The sequence below is a fragment of the Prunus avium genome, chromosome 3 (genome assembly GCF_965620075.1).
Source record: "Prunus avium chromosome 3, drPruAviu1.hap1.1, whole genome shotgun sequence".
NCBI classification, from domain to species: Eukaryota; Viridiplantae; Streptophyta; class Magnoliopsida; order Rosales; family Rosaceae; genus Prunus; species Prunus avium.
In genome coordinates this window covers 36,116,686-36,143,226 of record NC_142286.1, presented here as the reverse complement: position 1 = coordinate 36,143,226, position 26,541 = coordinate 36,116,686, and the positions used below count along the sequence as shown (strand labels likewise).

The following is a 26,541-nucleotide window of genomic DNA, read 5'->3' as shown; positions in this document are numbered from 1 at the left end:
GTGACCCCGGCATTGCAAATGTTGGCAATTGCTCGCGCGTATGTCCTTCCATCTTCCCCTGTATAATCCTGCACAACTAGATTTAGCATCACAGTTAAACTAATGTTAAACTAACAAACCAGCTAGAAACTGATATCAGATTAGGAAAATTAGACTTTGGGAACTCCGTTATAAACATCAGTTCCATTTGGCTTGTTGATGATCACACCAGGTCTAGGATGTCGCTTGTCGAACGCGATATCATCATACATGAACACAATTATGTTTTCATCTTTCAATCCACCTTTCTTCAGATATATGCATGACAGATATTAGCCTGCATAGCACAATAAGTAAACTTACTCATTTGTTCTTCTTCGAACCTGTAATTTAGTCAAGATGGCCATATTATACATATACTTTATGATCTGCATCTGACAAGCATTTTCAAAATATTTCATCTATTGTAATGAAAGCTCCATAAATATCTATAACTGTGAGAAGTTTTCAATATTTTACCCTTTCAAATTGCTTCTCCAAAGTTTCTTTGCGCAAATCATTGCTAACACTGCTTGCAAATGTCACAATATGTTCCAAATTCATCGAAACAACAAAGTAATTAGTACGAGCCTTCGATTCAAAATATATTGGAAACTGATAAAGTAATGTACTCTGTATAACAGCATCTTAATAAAGGAAACCATTGCACTACCAATCCTCCAACCAGGAAATACCATACAAGTCTCCCAAACAGGTATCATACTCCTCAGGAAATTCAGGTTCACCTGGACAATATGTTCCATAACTACTCTCTTCTGCTTTTGCTGTGGTAGTAACATAAATATTTATTTTATTTGGAAGGAGGCCCTCAAATATGCTCCCAGACTCGCAAGCTTCGATGCATAAAAGCCTTAGAAGTACTAAAACTCAGCAAAGATTGATAGTAAACTCTAGCAAGGCTAGATCCTTATCAATTGCTATTGAAATGGATATTGATCTTACCATGCTTTTGAAACCTTTAGAAAGATGCTTCTTCTTTAGCACAAGCATAAGATCTTTAGCAGAAACAGCATGATCCTCACTAGGCATCCCTGAATACAAAATACCACTCACATGTAAATGCAATATCTAATTTCACAGAAATGTTACCCTGTTCCATCTTCTATCAATTAAGAATAACTTCCACAGAAAACAAAAGTTGGTTCTTCCTTGATTAGATCATGCGCTCGCTTATTCCTTTGTTTTTACAAATGTAACTCCAAAAAAAATCCCTATTACATACAATTTAATTTCATTAACTAAATATTTAAAAGTTAATTAAAAGCTACTAACCAAGTAATCCTGCAGAACCATGATCTGCATAACAGATGAAAACATGGTCATTTGGACCACATTTCAGAACCTTGCCACTACCTCCAGTCATGGCCCTTTGGCTTGTTATGATGACACCTCGTCTAGGGTTTTCTGGGTTGTGTGCAATATTGTCATACATGCAAACAATGATGTTCTCATCTTTCAGTCTACCATTCTTCAGTATCTGGTATGCATGGCATATATCAGCCTGCATGGAAAATTAATCAAATGCACTATTAGTAACATAGCATAATCATTGATACTAATACTATATGATGAAATTTGCACAAATTTAAACCTGATGCTTATAGTTGTAGTAGCCATTTGACCTAGCCATTAGAATTGCCCATCTTTTCCCCTTATCCTTAGTGGTACTTGGAGAGGCATTTTCACCATGAGCACTGAAATCAATTTCTTTTCCATTTTCAGGGAGGCACAAGCTAATTCCATTACTCAAACTTAGCAAAGCAAGGGATGGTAATACTCCACAACCTAGGGGCGGCCCTGAGGGTGTGCAAGCAGTGCCACCGCACAGGCCTGGATTTTTTAGGACTCCGGAATTTTTTATGTGTGTGTATATATTCATATTACTGGTATAATATATATATTAAAGTTTGCGGCGTATTAACGATAGCGTGCGTTTGTTTGGGTTGGCTTTCAGCGCTTTAGTATTCACGAGTGGCTTAGGTTCGACTTCTCTTAATTGTGTCATCTAGTGATACATTGTTGTGTGCTTGCATTTTTACTCTTTTTTTATTTATTTATTTATTTATTGTAACAACAGAAAAAAGCAAAATAAAAAACACAAACACGTCAAGGAAGGTAACTGTACATCCGAGACTAAGGTAACAATTTTTCATTTACCAACCTCACACAAAAACTGATCACAGTGATTAAAAACAAATTAAAAACTGGACCAATGTTGAATTTTTTAACATCTAGATACTTAAAGGTTTAACTTGTTGATCAATAGTCCTACATTGATCTGGTTAAATATCTTATAAGAAAAATATATGGGCACACGCACACGTACGTATTTTGAGCTAATTATCTAAAAATTTAAGTTTCGGGTTGGATATTTTAAAGGACACTGCTTCTCTCCTTTCAAGAAAGGAGGCACTCCTACTTCCTGTAAATCACAGCTTGACACATATACGAAAATAATTCATCAAAAACACAAAATGAAAAATCTCTACACACATCGTCAAATTGTGATTGGCAAGAAAGTAGGAGTTCCTACTTCCAGGGAAGGAGGCAAGTATTTTCCTATTTTAAAATGGTATAATAGCCATTAAGTTTTGGGTTAGGTCATCTTAACAAGGATTATCCAAAATAATCCTGGATCACTTAAAAGAGGGGATTACTTGTGCACAAATTGCTTGGCATGAATGGTTTTGGAGTCTATGGTATTAATAGCTACGAATGAATAAAATCGAGCATAAATCCGGATCAAATTTTTTCCATTCAATTAATGCAGTGATAATTATTTATTGGAATGATGGAAGTTAGGTTGTTGATATATTTGCCTGTGTCTGAAATTATTTTCTTAGCACCACATTCCAAATATACCGCAACACATTGGAATTTTCAGATTTCTTGTTCTCAATTTTATTTCTCATGAATGTAAATATGTTTTTGCTTCCATAGAAAGATGTAACACTTGGGGATGTACATTTCATTTCTAATATGGAAAAGGTCAATTTAAGAATTCCCGTTGAGACAAGGATATTACTCGATTTGAATCATAATTAGTAAGATATCTAAGGCTGTATATTTTTTTCTGGGAATGTCAAACAATAAGAATATATAAGATGTACAGAAAATAGGAAAAAAAATTCCTAGTTACATTCGGATAAAAAGAAAAAGGAAAGTTGTTGTAATTGATAAAGAAACAAAAAAAGAAACTCGTGCAAACATATTAAAGGCTACAGCATCCGCAAATCCTGAAGTTTTTCTTGTTTGTTTGGTCTTATCACGCTCTTGAATTTTCTCTATCTTGTTTCTTTTTCTTTGTTTGTTTGGTCTTATCAATTTTCTAAAGAAACCCAAAAAAGAATTCATGAAGAACTAGGAAAATCTTGAAGAAAACTTATAAATATGTGGCTAATTGAAGAGAGAATTTACCACCACAAGGCTCAATGGCAAACAACATCACTTATGGTTTCTCTTTTGCTCTCATCATTTGCATGTCAGTTTTCTCGCTAATTCCACAGACCACCTCATCATCATCCCCATTCCAATTCCCTCCAACCCAATCCACAATCCTCCCTGAACCGTCAAGCTTCTTCTCTCCAAACCTCCTCTCAACCCCTCTCCCTACTAATTCTTTTTTCCAGAACTTTGTTCTCAACAATGGCAACAAACCCGAATACTTCCACCCGTACAGCATCAACTCCTCATCCTCCTCTCTATCTCTCTCCTACCCATCTCTCTCCTCCACCTCTGCTTTCATCTCCCAAACCTTTGCCCCTGACCTCACCATCTCTGCCTCCCAAACCAGCGCCAACATAGATGCAGCAAATAGCAGCCACCGTGTAATCTCTGGCTTCACTGATCTTAGTGTCACCTTGGACTTTCCCTCGTCCAACCTCCGCTTCTTCCTCGCTCGAGGAAGCCCCTATGTCACCTGCAATGTGTCTAGCCCCACTGCAGTTTCTGTCTCAACCATTCACGCAATCCTCAAATCCTATTCGAGCAACTCAAACACCAAGTTCACCGTCCAACTTAACAACAATCAAACATGGGTTCTATACACCTCATCCCCAAGTACTTTGACTAGAAGCAGCCCATCAACCTTAACTTTTGATCGCTATTCTGGGATTATTCGGATTGCATTGGTGCCGGGTTCTGATCCAAAATGCGAGTCAATCCTTGATCGGTTTAGTTCTGCTTACCCCGTTTCTGGTGAAGCTGTGTTCACAAAGTCATTCACTTTGGAATATAAATGGGAAAAGTATGGACGGGGAGATTTGCTTATGCTAGCTCATCCTCTCCATCTTCAGCTTCTGTCTAATGCTACTGTTTTGGATGATTTCAAGTACAAAAGCATTGATGGTGATTTGGTTGGTGTTGTTGGTGATTCGTGGGAGTTGAGATCACATAATGTTTCAGTCACTTGGCACTCAATCGAAGGTGTCAAACAAGGCTTGTACCCTGAAATTGTTTCTGCGCTTCGTCACGATGTGAAGGTTCTCAGTTCGACGCCAATAACAACTGCATCGTCATATTTTTATGGGAAATTGGTTGCCAGAGCAGCAAGGTTGGCTTTGATTGCTGAGGAGGTGGATTGCCATGATGTGGTTCCAGCAATCAAGAAATACTTGATGGACGCAATTGAGCCATGGTTGGATGGTACTTTTAGTGGGAATGGTTTTCTGTATGATCCTAAATGGGGTGGACTTGTCACCAAACAAGGATCAACTGATCGGGGTGCAGATTTCGGGTTTGGAGTTTATAATGATCACCATTACCATATAGGATATTTTGTGTATGGTATTTCAGTGCTTGCAAAGATTGATCCTGCATGGGGGATCAAGTACAAGCCTCAAGCTTACTCTCTTGCAGCAGATTTCATCAACTTGGGCAACCAATCGAATTCAAACTATCCGAAGTTGAGATGCTTTGATATGTACACACTACACTCTTGGGCTGGAGGACTGGCTGAATTTGGGGACGGAAGGAACCAAGAGAGCACAAGTGAGGCAGTGAATGCTTACTATTCAGCTGCATTAATGGGCCTAGCCTATGGAGACACCAATCTTTTTGACAGTGGATCAATGCTTACAGCTTTGGAAATTCAAGCAGCTCAAATGTGGTGGCATGTAAGAGAAGGAGATACACTTTACGACGAAGCGTTCACAAAGGAAAATAGGATTATGGGAATTTTATGGGCAAACAAGAGAGACAGTGGACTTTGGTTTGCTCCTCCAGAGGCAAAAGAAATGAGGCTTGGAATTCAATTGCTGCCCCTATCCCCAATCACTGAGATCTTGTTCTCTGATGATGGCTTTGCTAAGGAAATTGTGGAATGGGCATTGCCATCTCTGAGTAGAGAAGGAGTTGAGGAAGGATGGAAGGGTTTTGTCTATGCCTTGCAAGGGATTTATGATAAGGATGGTGCTTTGGAGAAGATTAAGAGCTTGAAGGGTTTTGATGATGGAAACTCTCTCACTAATCTCCTGTGGTGGATTCATAGTAGGAACTTAGGTTCACAGTAGGATCTTTGATTAGTCTTTAGGTTGTGTTTTTTTCCTTCATTTTTTTTTTGTAGTTGGTAGCATGCAAATTAACAAATTCTTATGTATGTGACAAAATTTAATCAATTAGAACTATACTCCGATTTGTGTTTTCCATTCCTCAATTTCAGTTTTGAAATTCATGCAGCTAAAGTTTGGTGGCATGTGAAAGAGGGAGGTAAACTTTATGAGGGAGATTTCACAAGGAATAATCGAGTGGTGGGAGTTTTATGGGCTAACAAGAGGGAAAGTGGACTTTGGTTTGCTCCTCCAGACTGGAGAGAGTGTAGGCTTGGAATTCAGGTCCTGCCCATATTGCCAATCACTGAGGTCTTGTTCTCTGATGTTGGCTATGTCAAACAACTTGCGTCAAACAACTTGTGAAATGGACATCACCTGCTCTACATAGTGAGAAATGGAAAGGGTTTGCTTATGCCTTGGAAGGGATTTCCAACAAAGAAAATGCATTGAAGAAGATCAGGAAGTTGAAGGGTTTTGATGATGGGAATTCTCTCACTAATCTTTTATGGTGGATTCACAGTAGAGGTGAGGGAAAATGAGAGGGCTGTGGACTTAGAATGGGGGCTTAGACAGAGTTATGTTTTGTTGGTTAATCCTTTCTATGCCATTTTGGATGACTTCTGTTTTTTAGTTCAGCTTCTTTGTCTAAGCTATATTCTGTTCACTTTTATTTGCTTTTCTAAGTTAATTGCGTGCCGTTCGCTGGTTGAGCTTCTTTCGGAATGCACCACATATTGTTGGCTTCTATTTGTTCTTCCAAGTGAATTGTGTGTTTGTTTGCTGGTTTCTCTCTGTCATTGTTCTTGTGCTTCTCTGAAATGTGACATTCAAGATTCATTTCCAGCTTATTTATAAACAATGTCTACCACTCACTTACCCAAAAACATTAACATCTATATCGCTTGGCAATTCCTTTTCATGCCAAGAAAGATGCATTCCAAATAGCAAGCTACAATGTTTTGCTTAGTTTTCTGTTCACAGAAGAGACATGTGCTCACAAGGAAGCATTATCTTTAAGTTAAAACAACCAGTACCAGCAGTGTGTTTTTCACAGCATGAAAAGAATTGAACGAAAATGCCATTGTAAAGAAGAATAATAATGTTTCATATTCAAAAACTGAGGTCCATGATTGATTCATTTTTCTCATTTTTGTTTCTTTAATCAAGTCATCAATCACACATTTCCATTTCATTATCTAGAATCTAATTCTGTGTTTTTCACCTTAGCTTTCATTTTCAGGCCAAACAAGTCATGAGCACAAATGACTAAGATAAGAAATATTCACAGTTTTCTTGTTCTTTTGGGTTACATTTCTTTTGCTTGGCTCTCAAGCATTCTGAAAACCCACCTTGGTATTTTTATCCCTTCCTTCAAATTTAAGTACTTTTTTGGATATCTTGCAATCCTCTTAAACCCAGAAATTGGGTTTTGTGGGGTTCCAAATTTCTAAGATATATACAAAACTTCTTCTTCTTCTTCCTCCTCCTCCTCCTCCTAGTTTGGTAACTAACAGCTAAAATCCTCCCACCATTTCCTCCTACTTTCCCTCTTGGCTCCACCCATTTCCCACCGACTCATCAAAAATCAATATTTTTATTTTATTTTATTTTATTTATTTATTATTATTTCAGAGTCATTCATTCAGCCTTCTGTTGCATTAATTCGACTCGTTCTCACACCAAATCCAATGTTGAAAAAAATTAAAAGAAAAGTCAAAATCTTAATCACCAAGAGTTTCAAAAAACCTCCCAAGCCCTATAAACCACCTCCATCTTCACCTTCATTTCCATCGCCACCATCTCCTGAAGTACCCAAAATCATGCCACCGCCACCACAGCCAGCCCTCAAGCCACCAACCGCCACCCCTTTCCTCTTCCCTCAAACCCAATCCACAGTCCTCCCTGACCCTTCCCATTTCTTCTCCCCTAACCTCCTCACAACCCCTCTCCCCACAAACTCTTTCTTCCAAAACTTTGCACTCAAAAATGGCGACCAACCTGAGTATTTTCACCCCTACCAAATCAAATCCTCCTCCTCCTCTCTCACCATCTCTTACCCATCTCGCTTCTTCAACTCTGCTTTTCTGTACCAAATTTTCATAGCTGATCTCACCATCTCTGCCTCACAACACTCCAATTCCCAAGAGACGCATAAAATCTCTTCATTCAATGATCTCAGTGTCACTCTGGACTTTCCCTCCTCCAATCTCCGCTTCTTTCTAGTCCGGGGAAGCCCCTTTGTCACCTGCTCTGTTTCTAGCCGCACTGAGCTTTCAATCTCGACCATTCATGCAGTTCTCTCTTGTTCTTCCAATAGCTCACGCACCAAATACACCATCAAGCTCAACAACAATCAAACATGGCTTATCTACACATCATCCCCAATTGATTTGACTAGCAGCAGCCTGTCATTGATCACTTCTGGTGGGTTTTCTGGGATTATTCGGATTGCAATATTGCCGGATTCTGATCCACAATACGAGTCAACCCTCGACCAGTTCAGCTCGTGTTACCCGGTTTCGGGTGAAGCTGTGTTCACGAAGCCATTTTCTTTGGAATATAAATGGGAAAAGAAAGGATGGGGTGATTTGCTTATGCTGGCTCATCCTCTCCATCTTCAGCTGCTTTCTGGTGACGATTGTGATGTTACTATTTTGGAGGATTTTAAGTTCAAAAGCATTGATGGTGATCTTGTTGGCGTTGTTGGTGATTCATGGGTTTTGAAACAAGACCCTGTTTCAGTCACTTGGCATTCAACCAGAGGTATTAAAGAAGATTCATATGCTGAAATTATTTCTGCACTTCGGAAAGATGTTGAAGCTCTGAATTCAACCCCAATAACAACTGCATCTTCTTATTTTTATGGAAAATTGATTGCCCGAGCGGCAAGGTTAGCTTTGATTGCTGAGGAGGTGGCTTATCTTGATGTGATTCCGGCAATTAGGAAATATTTGAAGGATACAATTGAGCCATGGCTGGATGGAAGTTTCAGTGGAAATGGTTTCTTGTATGATCGCAAATGGGGTGGAATTGTTACTAAACAAGGAGCAACTGATTCTGGTGCAGATTTTGGTTTTGGAATTTATAATGATCACCACTATCATCTGGGGTACTTTCTTTATGCCATTTCGGTGCTTGCAAAGATTGACCCTGCATGGGGAAGGAAGTACAGGCCTCAAGCTTATTCTCTTGCGGCCGATTTTCTGACCATTGGTAGGCGATCAAATTCACATTATCCTCGTCTGAGGTGCTTTGATTTGTACAAATTACACTCGTGGGCAGGTGGGCTAACTGAATTTGCAGACGGGCGGAATCAAGAGAGCACGAGTGAGGCAGTGAATGCTTATTATTCAGCTGCATTGATGGGGTTAGCCTATGGAGACACTCATCTTGTGGCCACAGGATCAATGCTTGCAGCATTGGAAATTCAGGCGGCTCAAACGTGGTGGCACGTAAGAGAGGGAGATAGCATGTATGGGGAAGATTTCACAAGGGAAAATAGGTTGGTTGGAGTTCTGTGGGCTACCAAGAGGGACAGTGGTCTTTGGTTTGCTCCTCCAGAGTGGAGAGAATGCAGGCTTGGAATTCAGTTGCTACCACTATTGCCAATCAGTGAGGTCTTGTTCTCTGATGTTGGCTTTGTTAGGGATCTTGTGAAGTGGACCTTACCAGCTCTGAGTAGGGAGGGAGTTGGAGAAGGATGGAAAGGGTTTGTTTATTCCTTGGAAGGGATTTACAACAAAGAAGGTGCTTTGCAGAAGATAAGGAACTTGAACGGTTACGATGATGGTAACTCACTTACAAATTTGTTGTGGTGGATCCACAGCAGAGGTGAGGAAGGAAAGGAATTTGAGGCTGGAGGGAACGTATGCTGGTTTAGGCACTATCACTGAGTTTGGTTGCGTTATGATTTGTGATTGTGATTTTATTCTTTGTTGCAAACAGTGAGCAGTTCTAAATACCTTGTGATTTACTATCGTGTTTTCTTTGACTTTCATTTGTTCTTCCAACTTCTTGTGAGCTTTATATCTATTTCTTTCCTGTCGATGATGAAATATGTCACACTTTAGATGGCTTTTATGAATAAGTCTACCACTATGCTACCTTTCCATGGCAAGAAATATGTGCTTCACATAACAAAACTAATATGGCATGCTTCACAATTTCATTAAAGGGGAGATAGGTGCCATAAAGCAGCCAAATAAATTGTACAAGTCAAAACATCCACAACCACAGGAGTTTCTTTCTTCACAACATGAATAGAAATGAACACAAACGCCATTAGAAGTGCACTGAACCTGAATAAGGTCTGGGATGTCAAATTGCTATACAAAATCAACCCTAACTAGTTACTAGTTACTAGTTACTAGTTACGTACTTGATCACATAGTTGAGCAGTATGGTGAAACAGACGCCTGACAAGAATCCGGACCAAAATTTGTTTGGCTTTTTGGAACTATCAGCTTTCATGTTGTCCAAAAATCCCCTAATTTCATTCATTTGTAGTTCAATTTGGCGTATAAAAGCAGTCACTGCATCTCTGCCAGGATATTCATCATGAACTTCACTATCTGGTAGGTCATCTTCCCAATCTTGGTATCGACACATTTTGATTGCTGTTGGTGGTTCCTACATAATATAGTATTTTTTTGTTATAAAACAGAGGGGGAAGAGAGGTGAAAATGCGTAAGAGGAAGAAGTATTCATATTCTAAAATAGTATATGGTGCAAACCGGACCTCTTCCTACTTTAGCTCACTAATCTAAATACTAATGTTTGGAAACTATAGATTGTATCATTGCCAATACAGATTGCAGGGGCTTAACATTTGCTTCCCTGCCTGCTCCCTCCTCACCATCCACTGGACAATCCATTAGAAAGGAAAAAAAAAAAAGCATGGGCATATTCATGGAAACGAAACTTATGAATTCAGCATTTAGCGTTTAAAAATCTTTCCAAGAACGAAAAAATGGACATATAATTCTTGAAGCCAGAGTTGTAGTTGAGTTTATAGAAAAAAGTTTCCACATAAACTCATATACAAAGACACAATACAAAACAGAAATTGGAAAATTTCTGGATAGTGAGACATGGATTTCTATTTACAATTCAACTAGCAACCACTACTAGAATCAAATTTCGCTACACATACTTTGCTGGACTTCATTACTTCATATTGGAACTAAGAAAAATTTGGGTTCGTTTTCTTTGCGGCATTTTATCAGTAACCAAGCAGACAAAACGCGGCAAAAGACAAATTTAACATTCAACCAAAGGAAATAGGAACAGTATATCGAATTCGAAAGAAGATTACGAAAAATGAGGTCGCGATTAGTAAATTTTCAGTATGGGAAGACCGAGGATGAAGAAGCGTGTACCTCTGAACCGGAGCGGAGAGAGTAAGCTCGGGTTCGAGAGAGGAGGACGGAGAAATTCGAAGTGCACGCTTTTAGGTACGCGGTTTCTGACTATGGGAGTGCTTTCTGTTTGATTTTCGGGTCTGGATCCGGATTTTGTAAGATGGGATGGCCCAAACGACAATTGGGTTACAAAATGGTTGGAGCCTTTTGGCATTATTAAATATTATAAAGCCCATTTATTCATAGCCCCACAAGAATTTTCCTCTTTATTTAAAAAAATATATATTTAAAGCATGGGTAAAAAATAAATAGATAAGGGGTTCGATCCTTGCTTTCGTACGGAGTCACCACTTTGGCCGACACTTTACCCCTTACGGGCCGATCCGGTGTGAGTGGGGATTAGTCTGGGTTGTGGTTAAGGCTTAAAGGTGCCACCCATAGTTGGGATCCATCCAGGACCACCTCATGGTTCAAACCAAAAAAAAAAAAAAATAGATAAACAAACTCGTTTTTATAAATAAAAATTCATATTGCTAGAGTTCTATTTGGGTAACTTATTAGAAAGGGTCTCATCTTCTTTCAAACCTAGAGATCTCATCTTAAAATATTATTGTTTTTAAATCCACCATCATTTTTACTCACAACCAGTACCGCACCATATCGCATTCATTAATATCAACTATGTTAGTCATAACATATATATATATAGATTTTCACTATCATCTCACCACTTTACTATATTAATTATTGTTATCAGAATCATAATCATTAAGTGTCATCGCTATTTATAGTGTTGCTAAAAGACAAGCAAAAGCTAAATTGAGTTGCACACCAACATATATAAAAATCAAAGAGAAGAAGGTGCTATTTATCAATTTCAGTTAGCTTGTCACCATGAGAAGAATGCATGCCATCTTCCATCATTAGGTCAACCAACCAACCAACCTCCTCCCTCATCAAAAGCCTTGGAGTTGAAGATTTCAAGATTACGAGCATGGTTTTAAACCACCTTATAAAACGACCCAAAAGACAAAGCCCCTCCTCACCCTCCTCCCCCAAACAAATTAAACAAGTTAAAAGGCTGTGTGTTTTAAGAATTGTTTATTGCCGTTTCATCAACATGCGCACATTGGGACAACATGGCAGTTGGGAGACTGTGTTGGCAACTTGGCAGTGAGAATGAGATCTCACAATTTATTTCATAAAATCACCTCTTCTATTACAACCTTAAGCGCTGACTATTGGATTACGCGGCCTCATTCTTTTGACTCGTCTTTTATTTATTCCTTTTTTAATGAGAAAAAAGGTTTTTTTATTCACCTCCATTGATGCAAAATTACTACGGACAGCCCATTATTTTTATTAAAATTTTTATTTTACAAAATCCAGAAGAAAAAAAAAAAACGAAAGGTTATAGCTTGAAAAGTTTTTTTTTTCCTTCCTTTTCAAAATATAATTGGGTTATTAAAAAGTGACTAATTGGATAAGACAATAAAAATGAACCCTCACATTTGTACATTGCTTGGTAGAGCCAAAGAGTTTAGCTTTGCGCAAATGATCCACTAGTGTAGTAGTTTAGAGTAATTATTTTTGCAACTAAGGTCTTCAATTCGAGTTCTAGCATGTGTATAGTGTGTGTAAGTTTAGTATTATCGTCACTTTCAATAGAAAAAGCAAAAAGAGTTTAGCTTGGCATTTTATCTTCTTTCTATTGGGTTGATTATACTTTTCTAATTTATACCATTCAAAAAGAAAAAAAAAATTATAAAACAAATAAAACTCAATTAGAAGAAGAAAAAAAACACTAGTAACATTACATTAAAAGAGACAAATAAAACAGGAAGAAAACAGCTAAGAACGGCGTCCCTTGGTAAGCTTAAGCATAAAATTTGTGATCATGCGCAATGGTAGGAGTAATTTTACAACGATTGTTTTTGGCTGCCACTGCCGCTCTGCATGTGGAGTCACTCTTCAGAAGTCGCCCCCACGTTTACTAGCGTGTTTTGTGGGCTACACCTTTTTAGAGTCTTAACCATTTTCCAGGAAAATTGCTTTCTCGGGAAAACACTGTTGGCATTCGAAGATTCCATCCTGTGAGAACTCAACTCTCCCAAACAGCAAACCCCATTTCCGTTTCCTGGAGGGAGAGGTATGAATTGCGCCAGTTTTTTAGCTTCTTGGTTTTCTCTATGCACAGTTTGGAGATCTGGGTTGCTGCATTTGCCCAATAAAGTTATCAGCTTTTACTTGTAGTAGTAAATCTGGGTTTTAAAGTTTGAAGCTTGCGCATGGTGGGTTTGGTTGATCTGATATTTGCTCAATTTTTGGGTTTTTGGGTGTTAATGTTGTTCTTTCAAGGGTTTTGTGAACTGGGTCGTGCTTAGTTTTTGTGAATTTTGGGTTCATCTGAACTTTCCTGAGTTTTGGGGGCCAGTAAAGGAGTTAGAATAGAAAGCATTGGTTTTGCCTGGTCCTTTTGAATTGGGGATTTCTGGCATTTTCAGTTTTCAGAGAAACGGTCGTTTATAGTTAGTTGTTGCTGTGGGGAAGACATTTGGCGATTGTATTTTGTTATGTAATGTTAGCTGATGTTTGATTTTCAGTGAGAGTGACTTTTCCTGTCACTGATTTTGGCTAGTTTGGTAGTTGAATTGATATAATAAAGCCAAAAAAAAGTAGAGAATTTAGCATTCATTTCATACAAAGATGTCTTCAACAACATCACCTTCTCCAAATTCTTCCCCTTCTGCGGTCCCACCAACTTCATCTGGTACCTCACCACCCCCACCTGCTTCCCCTGCCCCATCAAATTCGTCAACTACTACCACTGCAACCCCTTCTGACGCTTCATCCCCTCGTCCTCAGTCTCCTCCTCCAGCAACACCAGCTGTTCCCCCTCCAAAATCATCACCACCACCATCAACACCGCCACCAACTTCACCACCGCCTTCGCCTCCTCAGGCTCCACCCCCATCCCCTCCCAAGTCTCCACCCCCATCATCTCCAACTGCTCCACCCCCATCGCCTCCGGTGGCATCACCCCCACCATCACCACCCGCATCATCACCACCTTCGCCACCAGCTTCCCCTCCTCCTGCTGCATCTGCACCCCCACCAAATGCGTCCCCACCGCCTCCATCAAGAGGTTCCCCTCCTCCCCAATCTTCCCCACCACCTCCAGCAGAAGCCTCACCTCCACCTACGTCCACCTCAGATTCTCCACCTCCTCCAGCTGATGTACCGCCACCTTCGGCCAATTCTTCACCACCACCACCACGTTCGGCCAATTCTTCACCACCACCACCACAGGGAAAAGCACCAGAAAAATCCCCTCCATCCCCCACTGGTACACCTCCTCCATCTGGTTCTAAATCTGCTCCTCCACCAGCTGATAACTCCCCCCCTGAACCCACTTTGCATTCACCACCTCCTTCAGTCCCTTCATCTTCTTCTCCTCCTCTTAGTTCTCCAGCTCCACCTAGTAATTCATCAAGTCCAACTCCCTTACCACAGAAGCCAACTGCAAGGTCAACTACTAATGCCAATGTAACGGCAAATACCACATCTAGAAATACAAGCGGGTTAAACACGGGAGGAGCTGTGGCAATTGGAATTGCAGTTGGATTTCTGGTGCTCAGTCTTGTTGTTATGGCGGTTTGGTTTGCAAAGAAGCACAAGAAAAGAACTAGATCAAATCTTCGTTACACCATGCCTTCCCCCCTCGCTTCATCCCAGAATTCAGGTAACACAGTGAACATGCACAACAATAATTATTTCATTTTCTTGTTGGTTTGTTGACGCTTTTAAGTATTCAAATTTGCTTCGCAGACAAGGAATTGTAGCAGCTGTTCCAAGAGAATTGGAAGAATTATAAATGTTTAATTCACTGTAAAATGCTAATTATTTGCCTTTTAATATTTTCCCAGTTGTGATTTCATTTAAAATGGGCATCACATTTGAACATCCAGGAATACAAGGACTATAAGGTTTGATAGGTTATTGGTTGAGGACAATAAGCGTCTGACACTAGTAAATAGGAACAACATTAGAACAAAAGGAAAATTACTGTAACCATAAATAGATATCTTAATCACTACTAATCACATGCTAGAATCTAAAAGCTTATTACAATAAAGCTTATTTAGATAGGTAATCCCAAAATAATAAAGTACCTAAATTATCCTAATGTTATAGAAAAACTGAATGTAATAGGGAACCTTAAAAATCAGTCCCTAAATTACTATAAGTAGGGCCAAATAGATAATTACCTCTCTAAATTATAGTATTAGTAGATGAAACTAAATGGAAAACTCGATTTGTATGCTCTGGCTAAAACATTGTATAAATCTTATTAAAGTCAAGCTTCTGAATTAACTAACAAGCTGTAGATGAATGTGCAAATGAGGTCATTTAGTTCAAACTAATGGATCTTTTTTCTGCTCTCCAGATTCAGTATTTCTGAAGCCACATTCTCCACCTCGCCTTGTAGGAAATGGTTCTGGTAGTGATTTCATGTATGCACAATCAGATCCTGGTGGAGTAAACAATTCAAGATCATGGTTTACATATGAAGAACTACTCCAAGCCACAAATGGTTTTTCGACAAAGAATCTTTTGGGCGAAGGTGGATTTGGTTGCGTATACAAAGGTGTTCTGGAAGATGAAAGGGAAGTTGCTGTAAAACAGCTAAAAATTGGTGGTGGACAAGGGGAACGTGAGTTTAAAGCTGAAGTTGAAATTATTAGTCGTGTACACCATCGCCATTTGGTTTCCCTGGTTGGTTACTGTATATCTGAGCATCAAAGATTGCTTGTCTATGACTTCGTTCCAAACGATACCCTACATTACCATCTTCATGGTGAGCTTTCTGATTTTAAAAGAAAGACAAATCTAAAAGGCTTGGGAACCAAAGTAGGGCTTGTGTGATGTACCTGTCAGTTCGATATCTGTAATTGTAATTGATTTATTAACTAATAATCTTTTAAGAGGTGGCTATGTTAACCGGTGCCAATAGACTTGCTTAGTAATTTATATTTCAAATTCACTGCATGTAGTTCTCATGTCTACATGCAGTCATTGTGAAGCATAAATTATCTTGCAACATTTGGAGCATTGGTAAATTTGAAGCATAATTCTCGTCTGCATGTTCTTGTGAAAATTTGTACCTCTTCTAACTTTCCTCTATTGAAAACTGCAGGCGAGGGCATGCCGGTTCTGGATTGGGCAACCAGAGTCAAGGTTGCTGCTGGTGCGGCTCGTGGAATAGCTTACTTACACGAAGATTGTGAGTTTCTTCTTTGTTTTTTTCTGGACCTCTCAATTTGGGATTCAACTTTTCTAGACCTTGGTTTGTTTGAATACAGACACACAGTGAGAAATGTAAACTGTTTTATTATTTGTTAATTCAATGAACAGTACCCTTTCCTTTGTCATAGTTTCCATCTAAGTACAAACAGTAATTTATCCTATGCGAAACAGCAGCAGTCAAAGTTTATATTTGTTTCCAAGGCCTTCAACCCCTGAGTAGCATTATCAATTGAGAAAGAATTATTTGTTTACAGAATTGACATGTCCAAAACAAACAAGCTTCATTTCTGGAATTTAATCGTGGTCTGTGCTTTTATTTCCAATATGGTAACCCAAGAGAAAAATGATATAAATGAAATGACTATTATACATTAGAAAGGTTGGCTGTTTTCAAAGTTATGCAAAGTTTGTTACTTTAGTGTTGTATTTAACGTCATGCCTTCTAGCATCTAATTCTCTCTCTCGTCTCTTAATATTTTGTTTTAATGTGTTTATTAGGTCATCCCCGCATTATTCACAGAGATATTAAGTCATCAAACATCCTTTTGGATAGCAACTTTGAAGCTCAGGTATTGTACAGCCTTAATTTTCAAGAAAAAAAGAAAAATGCTTCTATCCGGTTATAGTGATTGCCTTTAGTGCTTCTCACATAGATGCATCTCCATCTTTTAAATAAGAACCTTTTTGGAGTCTGATATTTATATATTCATGGAATGACTACAAAGTCCTCTTACAATAACTGGCAGCCAGACCACATATTCGCTGTCTGTTATTGTTAATCATTTGACAGCAATTAATCTTCTAAAGATTAATTTTCTCTCACTAACAGGTTGCAGATTTTGGGCTTGCAAAGCTATCATTGGATTCAAATACGCATGTAACCACAAGAGTAATGGGAACATTTGGGTAGATACCTTCACTTCTTTGGATCAGGATCCTTCCCATTTCTTCAATCTTTCTATTCATGGTATCATTTGCTTTTATATGTTCTTCTGATGAATGGAATTGTGTGATTTTCCAGATACATGGCTCCAGAATATGCAACAAGTGGAAAGTTGACGGACAAGTCTGATGTTTACTCTTATGGTGTTGTGCTATTGGAGCTAATTACAGGCCGCAAACCCGTGGATTCTTCTCAGCCGTTGGGTGATGAGAGCCTAGTTGAATGGGTAAATTCATAAACATCGTTGTTATCTCCTTGTAGGTGGTGGAAGTTATTCTTTTTCAAATGTGTGTTTGTGCAAATCATTGTGGGACTATTCTATTCTCAGTAATGCATATGATTATGCTAATTTAGATTACTGAGTTTCCATTGGCATGTTTTAAGTGGGTTTTTACCTGTTTTTTACTAATTTTGTATGACCAGAATTGTATGGTTGTCTACAATGCCTAGATTATAACAGCTAAACTTTTCCTCCAGGCTCGGCCTTTGCTTTCTCAAGCACTTGAGAATGAAGACTTTGAAGAGTTGGCAGATTCAAGGCTGGAAAAGAATTACGTTGAGAATGAAATGTTTCGAATGATTGAGGCGGCTTCAGCTTGTGTGCGTCATTCAGCTGCAAAAAGGCCACGGATGAGACAGGTATTTACAAAATATGGTATGACCCTTTCCAACATTTTGTTTGTACTTCTGTGAACTAATACACTTTCTCCCTTGCTAGGTGGTAAGGGCTTTTGACTCCTTAGATGAATTATCAGATCTCAGTAACGGAATGAAACCTGGACAAAGTGAAATTTTTGATTCCGCACAACAATCTGCACAAATTAGAATGTTTCAGAGAATGGCATTTGGTAGTCAAGACTACAGTACAAGTTTTTTTAATCACACTCAGAGTAGCTGGAAAAGTAGAGACTCTAGAGAGCACGGGGACAAAACCGGAAGTAGCTGGACAAGTAGAGACTCTAGAGAGCACAGGGACCAAACTCAGAGTAGCTGGAGCAGAGACCAGAGAGACCAAAGTACTGTAATATCCATTGATAGATCTGGGTTATGGAACAACTGAGACAAGTTAAGGGTGCAGGCCATTAATTTCACTTCACTTTTGGGACCCTTTATTGTGCTCTTGGAACCAGGCTATGTTGCTCAAATCTTGTAAATCTTACCCAAATCATCATTTTCCATAATTTTTGTATTCTCTGCTAACATGATTTTGTTGTCAGGATGCACATTTCTGTATTCTTTTGTAATCTAGATTCATTGATACAATATTGTATGTATCTGTATTTGTTGTTTTCTCATATATAATATATACGTTCATATTTATGAATTTTCCTTCTCTTCAAATGCCATCATCACTGAGGCTCTATCTGACTCTTAAAAACTCAAAATGTTTATTACTACTGTAGGGGGCACCTAATGGTAGCCCAGTTGCTGCAGTGACCCACTGTTAATTAAAACTTAAAATATATTTTAATCCTCTAAGCCAACGGGTGAAAAAGGGTCTTGACTTGTATTACCTAAAAAAAAATCCTCTATCGCACTTGCAGTTTATCTTTGTTTTGTCATTAAAGCCCTGGCTTATGCTTATGGGTTGTGATTAAAGTATGTAGTAAATTATTGTTCTGGTCTGTAAGAAGCCCGGATAGGCATTGCTGTAGATGACATAGTCCCAAGTCAACCACAGATGGAAAAAAAAAAATTATTAAGTTGGTTAACTGTTTTAATTTCAAATATAAAAAATTCTGATGTACTAACAACTAAAAGTTGCATTTGACCAATAGGATGTCACATTGTCACCCTTGACTGGCTGACTCTCCAGTTTGAATACCACTTACCACCCTCGTGCCTTTCATCTAATGTTCTTCAACTACCTTCTGCATTTCGGGCCCCTCATGAAAGAGAAGAACAAAAAAGAAAAAGTATAAATCAATTATGGGCAGCCAGCCTTTCTTGTTTTAAATACTCTGCATGAGAGTTAAGAGAGAGAATGAGAAAGATGGCAATGGAAGGGTTGGTAGTTCTAAAACATCAAGTGTGTTGTTTAAGGGAGGAGGAGCAGAAGGTTTGTGTCAACAATGCATTCAGCTGCGGTTTGGATGCAAGAGAGGGGAAGCTGGTTTGTGTGACCAGTGGGAATTCTAACTTGGGTTCTCACATAGTTAAGGTTCTATTGGCTCGTGGTTACTTGGTCCGAGTCACAATTCAAAACCAAGGTACCATGCTGTAGTTTTTCCTGGTAAACCTTCTGTGCATGTCTGCCTCTTAATTTCAACAAGCATGATCATAAAACTTGCAGGTTCTCTTGGATTTTGGTGATCAAAATTGTTCTCACTTGTCTTTTTTCTTATTTTCTATCATGGATTGTTGAATTTTTAGACAAAACAATAAGAAATCGGGCCTGCCTTTGAGTCTAAATTGCTTTGAGGCACACAAATATGCAGTCCAATTGTACTATTTTCTGTTTTTCATATATTGGTTACTATGCTTAATTTTCTTCTTTAAACTATGTCCTATGATGCGCAGTGGATTATGAAGACATGAAGAAGCTAATGAGAGATGAAGAGATAAACCAACTCGAGGGCGTTGTCGTGGCGAAGATGGGCAGCCTGGACAATCTCTGTGAGGCTTTTAGAGGTTGTCATGCAATTTTTCATACCTCCTCCTTCATTGATCCACACAGTATCTCCGGCTATTCGGTTAGTTTTGCCATACGCTTCCATTGTACACACTGATAGAGAGTGCATTTTGGTTTTCTTCTGAAGCTGATAGAGAGTGCTATACAGGAACAAATGGCATTTCTTGAAGCTGAAGCGGCAAGGAATGTTATTGAAGCTTGTGGCAGGGCAGCATATGTAAAGAGATGTATCTTCACTTCCTCTCTTCTTGCTGCCATTTGGACTGGTGACAATGAAAACAAGATCATTGATGAGTTTAGCTGGACAAATGAGGAATTCTGCAGAGAAAACAAGGTATAAAAATAGGTACTTAAAAATCTTTACAGACCTTAGAGTTGTTGAATTTTTGCTGATATTTGAAAATTAATCACACCAAACAAATTATGGACGTCTCTAAAAATTTCATCCTCTTATTGTGATCATGAACAGCTTTGGCTAGCCTTAGGAAAGACCAATGCAGAGATGACTTGTTGGAGGAAGTCCAAGGAAATGAAAGTGAATCTTGTTACAGTCTGCCCCGGCCTTCTCATGGATACATCTTTTCCAAATGCTCACAACTCTGTACCATATCTTAAAGGCAGATACTAACTACATCTCATTCTACCATATATATCTTAAAAACAATAAATATTCTCTCATCAGACAATCTGGCATTTTAATATGAACAACGGACGGTCCATTCAAATTGACATTTTAACAAACAACTTAACATGTCAAATCGTGTGATAAGAAAACATTTTGGGTTAAAAAATGCATAACCTGCATTTTGTTATGCCTATGTAGGTGGCAAGGTCATGCTCGAACACGGTCACCTAGCCGTTGAGGATGCGAACAAGGTGGCAGAAGCACATGTCTATGTTTATGAAGCCATGGACTATGGAGCCTGTGGGAGATACCTCTGCTATGGGAAGGTTGTACGAAAAATGAGCGAAGCTATTGAACTAGAAAATGGATTGAAGATTCATGGTTTGTTATCGGGAGGAAGACATGAGGTCTTAGATGAAGAAATACATATCATGCTTAGTAATGCAAAGCTTGTCCGATTGATTCAAGGTTCTCAAAAGTTATCTTGCAAGTAGTGTAAGTGGCTGCAATCATATAGGATATTTTATTTTGACAAAGCTCCAAGGGAGAGAGAGAGAGAGAGAGAGAGAGAGAGAGAGAGAGCAGACAAAATCTTCATGACAGGCTTTGCAAGTTGAGCAAGTTCACAAATCGAAGTAGCTAGGGAGATTGTGAATGGCCAGACAAATTAAGCTGAAACAAAATTCTTGTTCTTTGGTCCTTGCCATAGATAGAAATGTAACCCTATTGAATATTGAACTTTTAATGAATTTTTCTTACCATTGAGCCTACTGAAATTGTGGAGGACCCTTGTTCCCTCCTAACCAAAAGATTAGCTATCTTATTTTGTTGCAAATACTTGGAATAGTCTATTGCACGATTCCCCAAAAATAGGGTAAAATTCCCAAACAACATCGTTCCTAACTATAGTATTGTTTTTTTTTTTTTTGGTCTGAACCACGAGGTGGTCCTGGATGGGCCCCAACTATGGGTGGCACCTTTAAGCCTTAACCATAACCCAGACTAATCCCCGCTCACACCGGGTCGGCCCGTAAGGGGTAAAGTGTTGGTCAAAGTGGTGACTCCATACGATAGCGGGGATCGAACCCCTGACCTCTCTTAAGGAATGAGAGTGCCGAACCACTCACACCAACCACCTTGGTTCTATAGTATTGTTCTTCAATAGCACTACTAGTGTAACAAATCGACAATGACGACGGAATATTGATATTTTAGAAGAAACAGGGAAATGTAGAAGAAAAAACAACTGTTCTTAAAAAAGAAACAGGGAAATTTAGAAGAAAAAACTTGGGTGCTGGGTGTGGAAAGCAAATATGCAGAGGCTGTTTCACTTCTGTTTTCACTGGGTCCTAAACCTTATTGGACCTAATGAAACTACATTGAACCCTTACCTCAGTCCAAGCCCAATGCACCTAATAACATTAAAAAATTGTCTCCAGAACGTCGTTTCTCTAGGGTCACCCAGAAGGCGAAAACAGAGCAACCCATAGAAAACGACCAAAGGTATTGGAGAGTGTGGAGAGAGATAGACTTTGGGTTCTTCTGTTGTGCAGTAGCAGCAAGAAAGTAGAACGACCGACTGTGTCTGTGAAAGAAAGGAACCAATCAATCAGTCAATCAAGCCATCAAAGAAATGGGGGAAGAGAGAGAGGACCCACAGGAGCAGAAGAGAACGGCAGCGGCTGCGTACGACTACGAGAACGACTCAAGATGGCCCGACTACTGGTCCAACATCCTCATCCCTCCTCACATGGCCTCTCGCAGCGACGTCGTCGACCATTTCAAGCGCAAGTTCTATCAGCGCTACATCGTCCGTACTCTCATACCCACTCTTTCTTCTTGTTTTATTCACAGTTTTTGCACCCAGTACTAATTGATTGCTAATTAGCATTTGTTTCTTGAGAATTTAGACTATGGACACTTGAATCTCAAATTGGTTTTTCTGTTTTGTGTATTTGGGGTCACTTTTCCAATTGGGTATTTTGGGTTTTGTTCTGGGTTTCTTTGTTTGTTGATAATTTTGGGTATGAATTTTACTTTCTTTGCTACTGCGATCTTCTGTGAATTGCTTTCCTTTATGGGAATTTGAAAGGAACAGTTTCTGGTTTCGCTTGCCTATTATGTGTTTTGCATCTCGCTCACTGGCACTTGACTAGATGCACCTCAGACTAATAGAAATTTCATTTAGATTCAATTGAATTTGTCATTTGGACTTTGATTTTGGAGAGCCTACTTGGGAGCACATTTATTTTTTAGTTGTTCATTCAGCTCAGTTAATTGAGCAATTGAGTTCACATGTAATGGTTAAAACAATAATTCCATCTTAGGCTGACCTGGTTTTGGTTTCCATAAGTTGTCTCTTTTCCCAATTTTATGTTAATTGTTTAAGGACATTTTCTGTATGATTAATTCCATTGATATCCCAGCAACATAATTTGATCATTTTACTGGGAGATAGATATTTCATTCAATGTTTGCTTGTTAAATTTTCTCACAACTTTTCAAAAAAGAATTTTTACCACACGAGTGCACCTATAAAGTCAACATTTGGTTGAAGAGTTATGCTTTTGGGATTGCGATATGAGAATGGCCTTGTTGGTTGATGTCTTCGGGATTGTAATTGGTAGGCGTTGCATGGCTTTTGGAAGTAGATGAAAATACAAAATATCAGATTTTGATTTATCTACACACTAAGTATAGCGTTTTCCTAATTCTTTGCATCTTGATTTCTTGAATAGGATCCTGATCTTATGGTAGACTCAATGTCAGCTAGCAGTTCTTCTCAGCCAAAGAGACCATCTGCATCGTCCCGACCCACAAATGACCAACCTCAGTCACGTAGTGCTGGTTGGAATACTTTCATTTTCTGCACAAACAGTTCAAAACAGAAGCAAATTGGCCTAAATTGGCATTTTCCCTTAAAAGAAATCAAGTTTATCTGTTTATTTATTTACAACCAAAAAAAAAACATTTTAATTGCTTTCAGCAGCCTGAAATTTGCTGATTAAAGTGAATTGAACTTGAATTGGTGCTTGTAGGATCAACTGCCAGAACTTCAGGTACATCAGCAACAAGTCCTCCAACTTCTCTGCGTTGGGATCGGCAAACCATTCAGTTTTCTGTAAACGCTTGGGTATGGTCAAATCTACTCATGCATTGATATGCACATATACGTACATAGAATCAACTTTGTTTTTATTTTCTTTACTTCTTGTTGAACTTTTCCCTTGCTAGGGTGTATAATGTTTATAAAATCAGCCTGATTTTCAAGAAATTCCGTATTACTTCGTGTAGTTTTTCTATGTTATTGGCTTTCTCCTTTAATCTTGTTCCCTTGAAACCAGGCACTGTGTTGACAGTCATATACATCAACAAACAGTTTTCAGTAGGTTAGAGTTTTTGTTAACTGCTGGAGTCAGAGAGGGTGGGGAATGCAACAGTATCCCCCTCCCAAGATGTCCTGAAACTTTTTTCAAATCTGAACTGCTGTAATTTCAAACAAGAATATCTGCATGGTCAAGGTTCTTTCTTTGCAAATCTGATATGCATGGTCCACTAGAATACATTTATGCACTCCTCAAACAAGAACAAAAGTAAAGATAATTCTTGAGATCAAAGTATGAAAACTATGTCTGCTTCTTTTGAATCCAAAGTTTTCGCTGATTCAGAAAAAAGTTTCCAGTCATGTATACTTTAGGCACTTGATTCTGTGTTAGTGAGCTTGATAAATCATCATTTTTTTTTGGCTTAAAGTTAGTGTATCATACATAACTCTTAACCACTCTGGCTATGTTCTACTTACATTTAAGATTTTTCTGTTGTTATTTGTCCAATGTCTACCTCTTTCTTCCCTGCAGGTGTTTCTAGTGGCTGTGCTTGCAATTTTTCCATTGGTGCCTAAAAACCTTTCAAATAGGGCATATCGGCTTTCCTTTATGGGCACGGCATGTTCCTCTCTGTATTCCTTGTACTCGCAACATGGGGTAAATCTACTTTTTCAGATTCACTCTCTCACTTTGTGATCTTATTCCATTAACTTGTATACGCTGTCCATGTTCCTATTTCATTAACACACCCTTACTATTTCAGAAACCGAGGGCTTGGAACTTGCAGGCTTTGCAAGTTTACTTTCAGTCAATAATCACGACTAAGGATTTTATCTACTTGATTTACTGCCTTACCTTTGTGACATCACATCTTTGCCTCAAATGTGAGCATTCCTTAATCCTTAAGTTCTCTTGCCATTTTTCTATAGACTCATTTTGTTGTTATTGCTAGTATAATGATGTGATCTCCATTGCAGTTGCGCTGATTCCCATTCTCTGTCGGGCTCTTGAACATGTTGCCAAGTTCCTTAGGCGCAATTTCAGTCAATCCTCGTTGTACAGGTAGAAGAGTTAATTCTTAACAACGTTGCGTGATGTTTTGCATATGTTAGATACCCCCTCCCACAGAAATAGTGATATTTCATTATCATCCTCTGTTATTTGAATTCAATTTTATGATGTTGTGAATTGGTAATTCTGAGTGCTGGGCATGAGGATTGTTTCTTGGGGTGCTTTTCTACTTGTATTCTTTACTGAGCAAGATTTTCTTCTGTCACGGTGAACAGGAAGTACTTGGAAGAGCCTTGTGTTTGGGTGGAGTCAAATACAACTACCCTCAACATACTATCTTCACACGCTGAGATTGGACTTGGCTTCCTTCTGATTATATCATTGTTCTCGTGAGTTGATTGGAACCATTTTGTGTGCTGCTTTTTCAGTCACAGATACATTCTATTCTTTTCATTTATAACATTTTTTAATTTCTGAATGTATATTTGTAGGTGGCAGCGCAACATTATACAGGCATTCATGTACTGGCAGGTGCAGTTCCTTTCTCTTTGTTCCTGAAGCGTAATTGTTTCAATTATGTTGAATACCACCCACCCACCCACCCATACACACCACTCATGCACAAATGCATACAAGCGTGCATGTTAGACATGCATTGAGTCGATACCACTAGTTAGAAATGGTTTGTCTTATTGACTAGATTAGAGATTGAATATCGTTTTCTGCAAACTGTAGCCCCAGTTGATAAGTACTTTGTTGTTCATTTTGGTTCATGCTCTTGTTGCTACACTTGATAGTAGAGTCAAGAACTGTATTCACGGATTTTTATGTATTTATTTATTTCCAATATCTGAAACCTATAGCAGAGTCTAATGAGTTACATTCCCTCCTTGGAACACATTTTACAGCTATTGAAGCTCATGTATCACGCTCCAGATACTTCTGACTACCATCTGAGTGTGTGGACAAAAATTGGAAGGACAGTTCATCCCCTCATCCACCGCTATGCCCCATTCTTGGAAACTCCTCTTTCGGCTGTCCATAGATGGTGGTTAAGGTAGAGAGGCCCAGAGATGGAAAGGGAAGGACGTCAATGGAAGTCTTGAATTCGTATAATCTGAAGATAAACTGACGTCAGATATACTGAATTTACCAAACTCTCATTTTGATGCTAGATGGATGAAAAAGTATATCTCCTACTGAGGTAGCGTTGAATCTATAGTGCTACTACGAATTATTTCTCTTTTTAATTCTCGGGTTCTCCAAATTTGCTCCTCATGGTTCCAAAATGGCAATTGGACACAGTATTTTTTGCTGAGTGAACGCTCTTATGCTGCCCTATTCATACTTGAGAAGTGTTCACCATGTGACTTGTCTATGCATTATATAAAAGAATTCTTTAGATGAAGGTAATTGTTATCGGTATTCTAAAAAAGTCATTATGCACTTCTTTATAAGAATTTTAAATAAAAAGGAATTGCATTTTAACGAGCGCACGATGAATTTTTGGAATGTCAATAATAGCGTAAATCAAAATCATTGTTATCGGATCTCCAATTTTGCAATAACGTCCAAGTTATCAAAATACGAACAATGCTTTTTTAGTAGATCTATATATTATCAGAATCTGGACTATAAATTCTTGCACAAGAGTTCAAATAATCAAGTGTTATTGAGGTTGGGGGTTCGATCCCCGCCCATGGGAATGGAGCGTATTTCGTGGCCAGTCGTTTACCTCCATTGGGAGAG

The 26,541-nt window shown here is 38.7% G+C and overlaps 6 protein-coding genes and 1 long non-coding RNA gene across 7 annotated transcripts; 5 read left to right on the top strand and 2 right to left on the bottom strand.

The window, feature by feature from the left end:
* Positions 1 to 338: 338 nt before the first annotated feature.
* Positions 339 to 1,918, bottom strand: LOC110759986 (vacuolar-processing enzyme-like). Its single transcript, XM_088250687.1, has 6 exons — positions 1,631 to 1,918; positions 1,312 to 1,540; positions 981 to 1,070; positions 692 to 887; positions 499 to 547; positions 339 to 362 (listed from the first exon to the last, which is right to left on the bottom strand). The coding sequence occupies exons 1-6, from the start codon at positions 1,916 to 1,918 to the stop codon at positions 339 to 341; spliced, it is 876 nt and encodes a 291-aa protein (XP_088106813.1).
* A 1,552-nt stretch (positions 1,919 to 3,470) lies between these two features.
* On the top strand, positions 3,471 to 5,682 carry LOC110759785 (glucan endo-1,3-beta-D-glucosidase-like). Its single transcript, XM_021961918.2, has one exon. It carries the CDS (start codon positions 3,471 to 3,473, stop codon positions 5,547 to 5,549), a length of 2,079 nt encoding a protein of 692 aa, XP_021817610.2. The 3' UTR covers positions 5,550 to 5,682.
* Positions 5,683 to 7,040: 1,358 nt separating this feature from the next.
* On the top strand, positions 7,041 to 9,633 carry LOC110759775 (glucan endo-1,3-beta-D-glucosidase). The gene has a single exon (XM_021961905.2). The coding sequence runs from the start codon at positions 7,277 to 7,279 to the stop codon at positions 9,479 to 9,481; it is 2,205 nt and encodes a 734-aa protein (XP_021817597.2). The 5' UTR covers positions 7,041 to 7,276; the 3' UTR covers positions 9,482 to 9,633.
* An 89-nt stretch (positions 9,634 to 9,722) lies between these two features.
* LOC110759809 (uncharacterized) lies at positions 9,723 to 11,121 on the bottom strand. Its single transcript, XR_002527181.2, has 2 exons — positions 10,967 to 11,121; positions 9,723 to 10,217 (listed from the first exon to the last, which is right to left on the bottom strand). It is a non-coding gene; the product is annotated as an uncharacterized LOC110759809 (long non-coding RNA).
* Positions 11,122 to 12,792: 1,671 nt separating this feature from the next.
* Positions 12,793 to 18,522, top strand: PERK8 (Protein kinase superfamily protein). Its single transcript, XM_021961893.2, has 8 exons — positions 12,793 to 14,690; positions 15,396 to 15,806; positions 16,146 to 16,232; positions 16,754 to 16,824; positions 17,085 to 17,161; positions 17,277 to 17,424; positions 17,676 to 17,837; positions 17,917 to 18,522. Exons 1-8 carry the CDS (start codon positions 13,655 to 13,657, stop codon positions 18,256 to 18,258), a joined length of 2,334 nt encoding a protein of 777 aa, XP_021817585.1. The 5' UTR covers positions 12,793 to 13,654; the 3' UTR covers positions 18,259 to 18,522.
* Positions 18,523 to 19,147: 625 nt separating this feature from the next.
* On the top strand, positions 19,148 to 21,225 carry LOC110759790 (cinnamoyl-CoA reductase-like SNL6). The gene is made up of 5 exons (XM_021961930.2): positions 19,148 to 19,408; positions 19,719 to 19,891; positions 19,979 to 20,164; positions 20,300 to 20,447; positions 20,654 to 21,225. Exons 1-5 carry the CDS (start codon positions 19,183 to 19,185, stop codon positions 20,947 to 20,949), a joined length of 1,029 nt encoding a protein of 342 aa, XP_021817622.2. The 5' UTR covers positions 19,148 to 19,182; the 3' UTR covers positions 20,950 to 21,225.
* Positions 21,226 to 21,899: 674 nt separating this feature from the next.
* On the top strand, positions 21,900 to 26,157 carry LOC110759800 (dihydroflavonol 4-reductase/flavanone protein). The gene is made up of 9 exons (XM_021961941.2): positions 21,900 to 22,265; positions 23,194 to 23,302; positions 23,494 to 23,588; positions 24,313 to 24,438; positions 24,545 to 24,665; positions 24,759 to 24,843; positions 25,068 to 25,181; positions 25,284 to 25,323; positions 25,701 to 26,157. The coding sequence occupies exons 1-9, from the start codon at positions 22,089 to 22,091 to the stop codon at positions 25,851 to 25,853; spliced, it is 1,020 nt and encodes a 339-aa protein (XP_021817633.1). The 5' UTR covers positions 21,900 to 22,088; the 3' UTR covers positions 25,854 to 26,157.
* Positions 26,158 to 26,541: the final 384 nt, after the last annotated feature.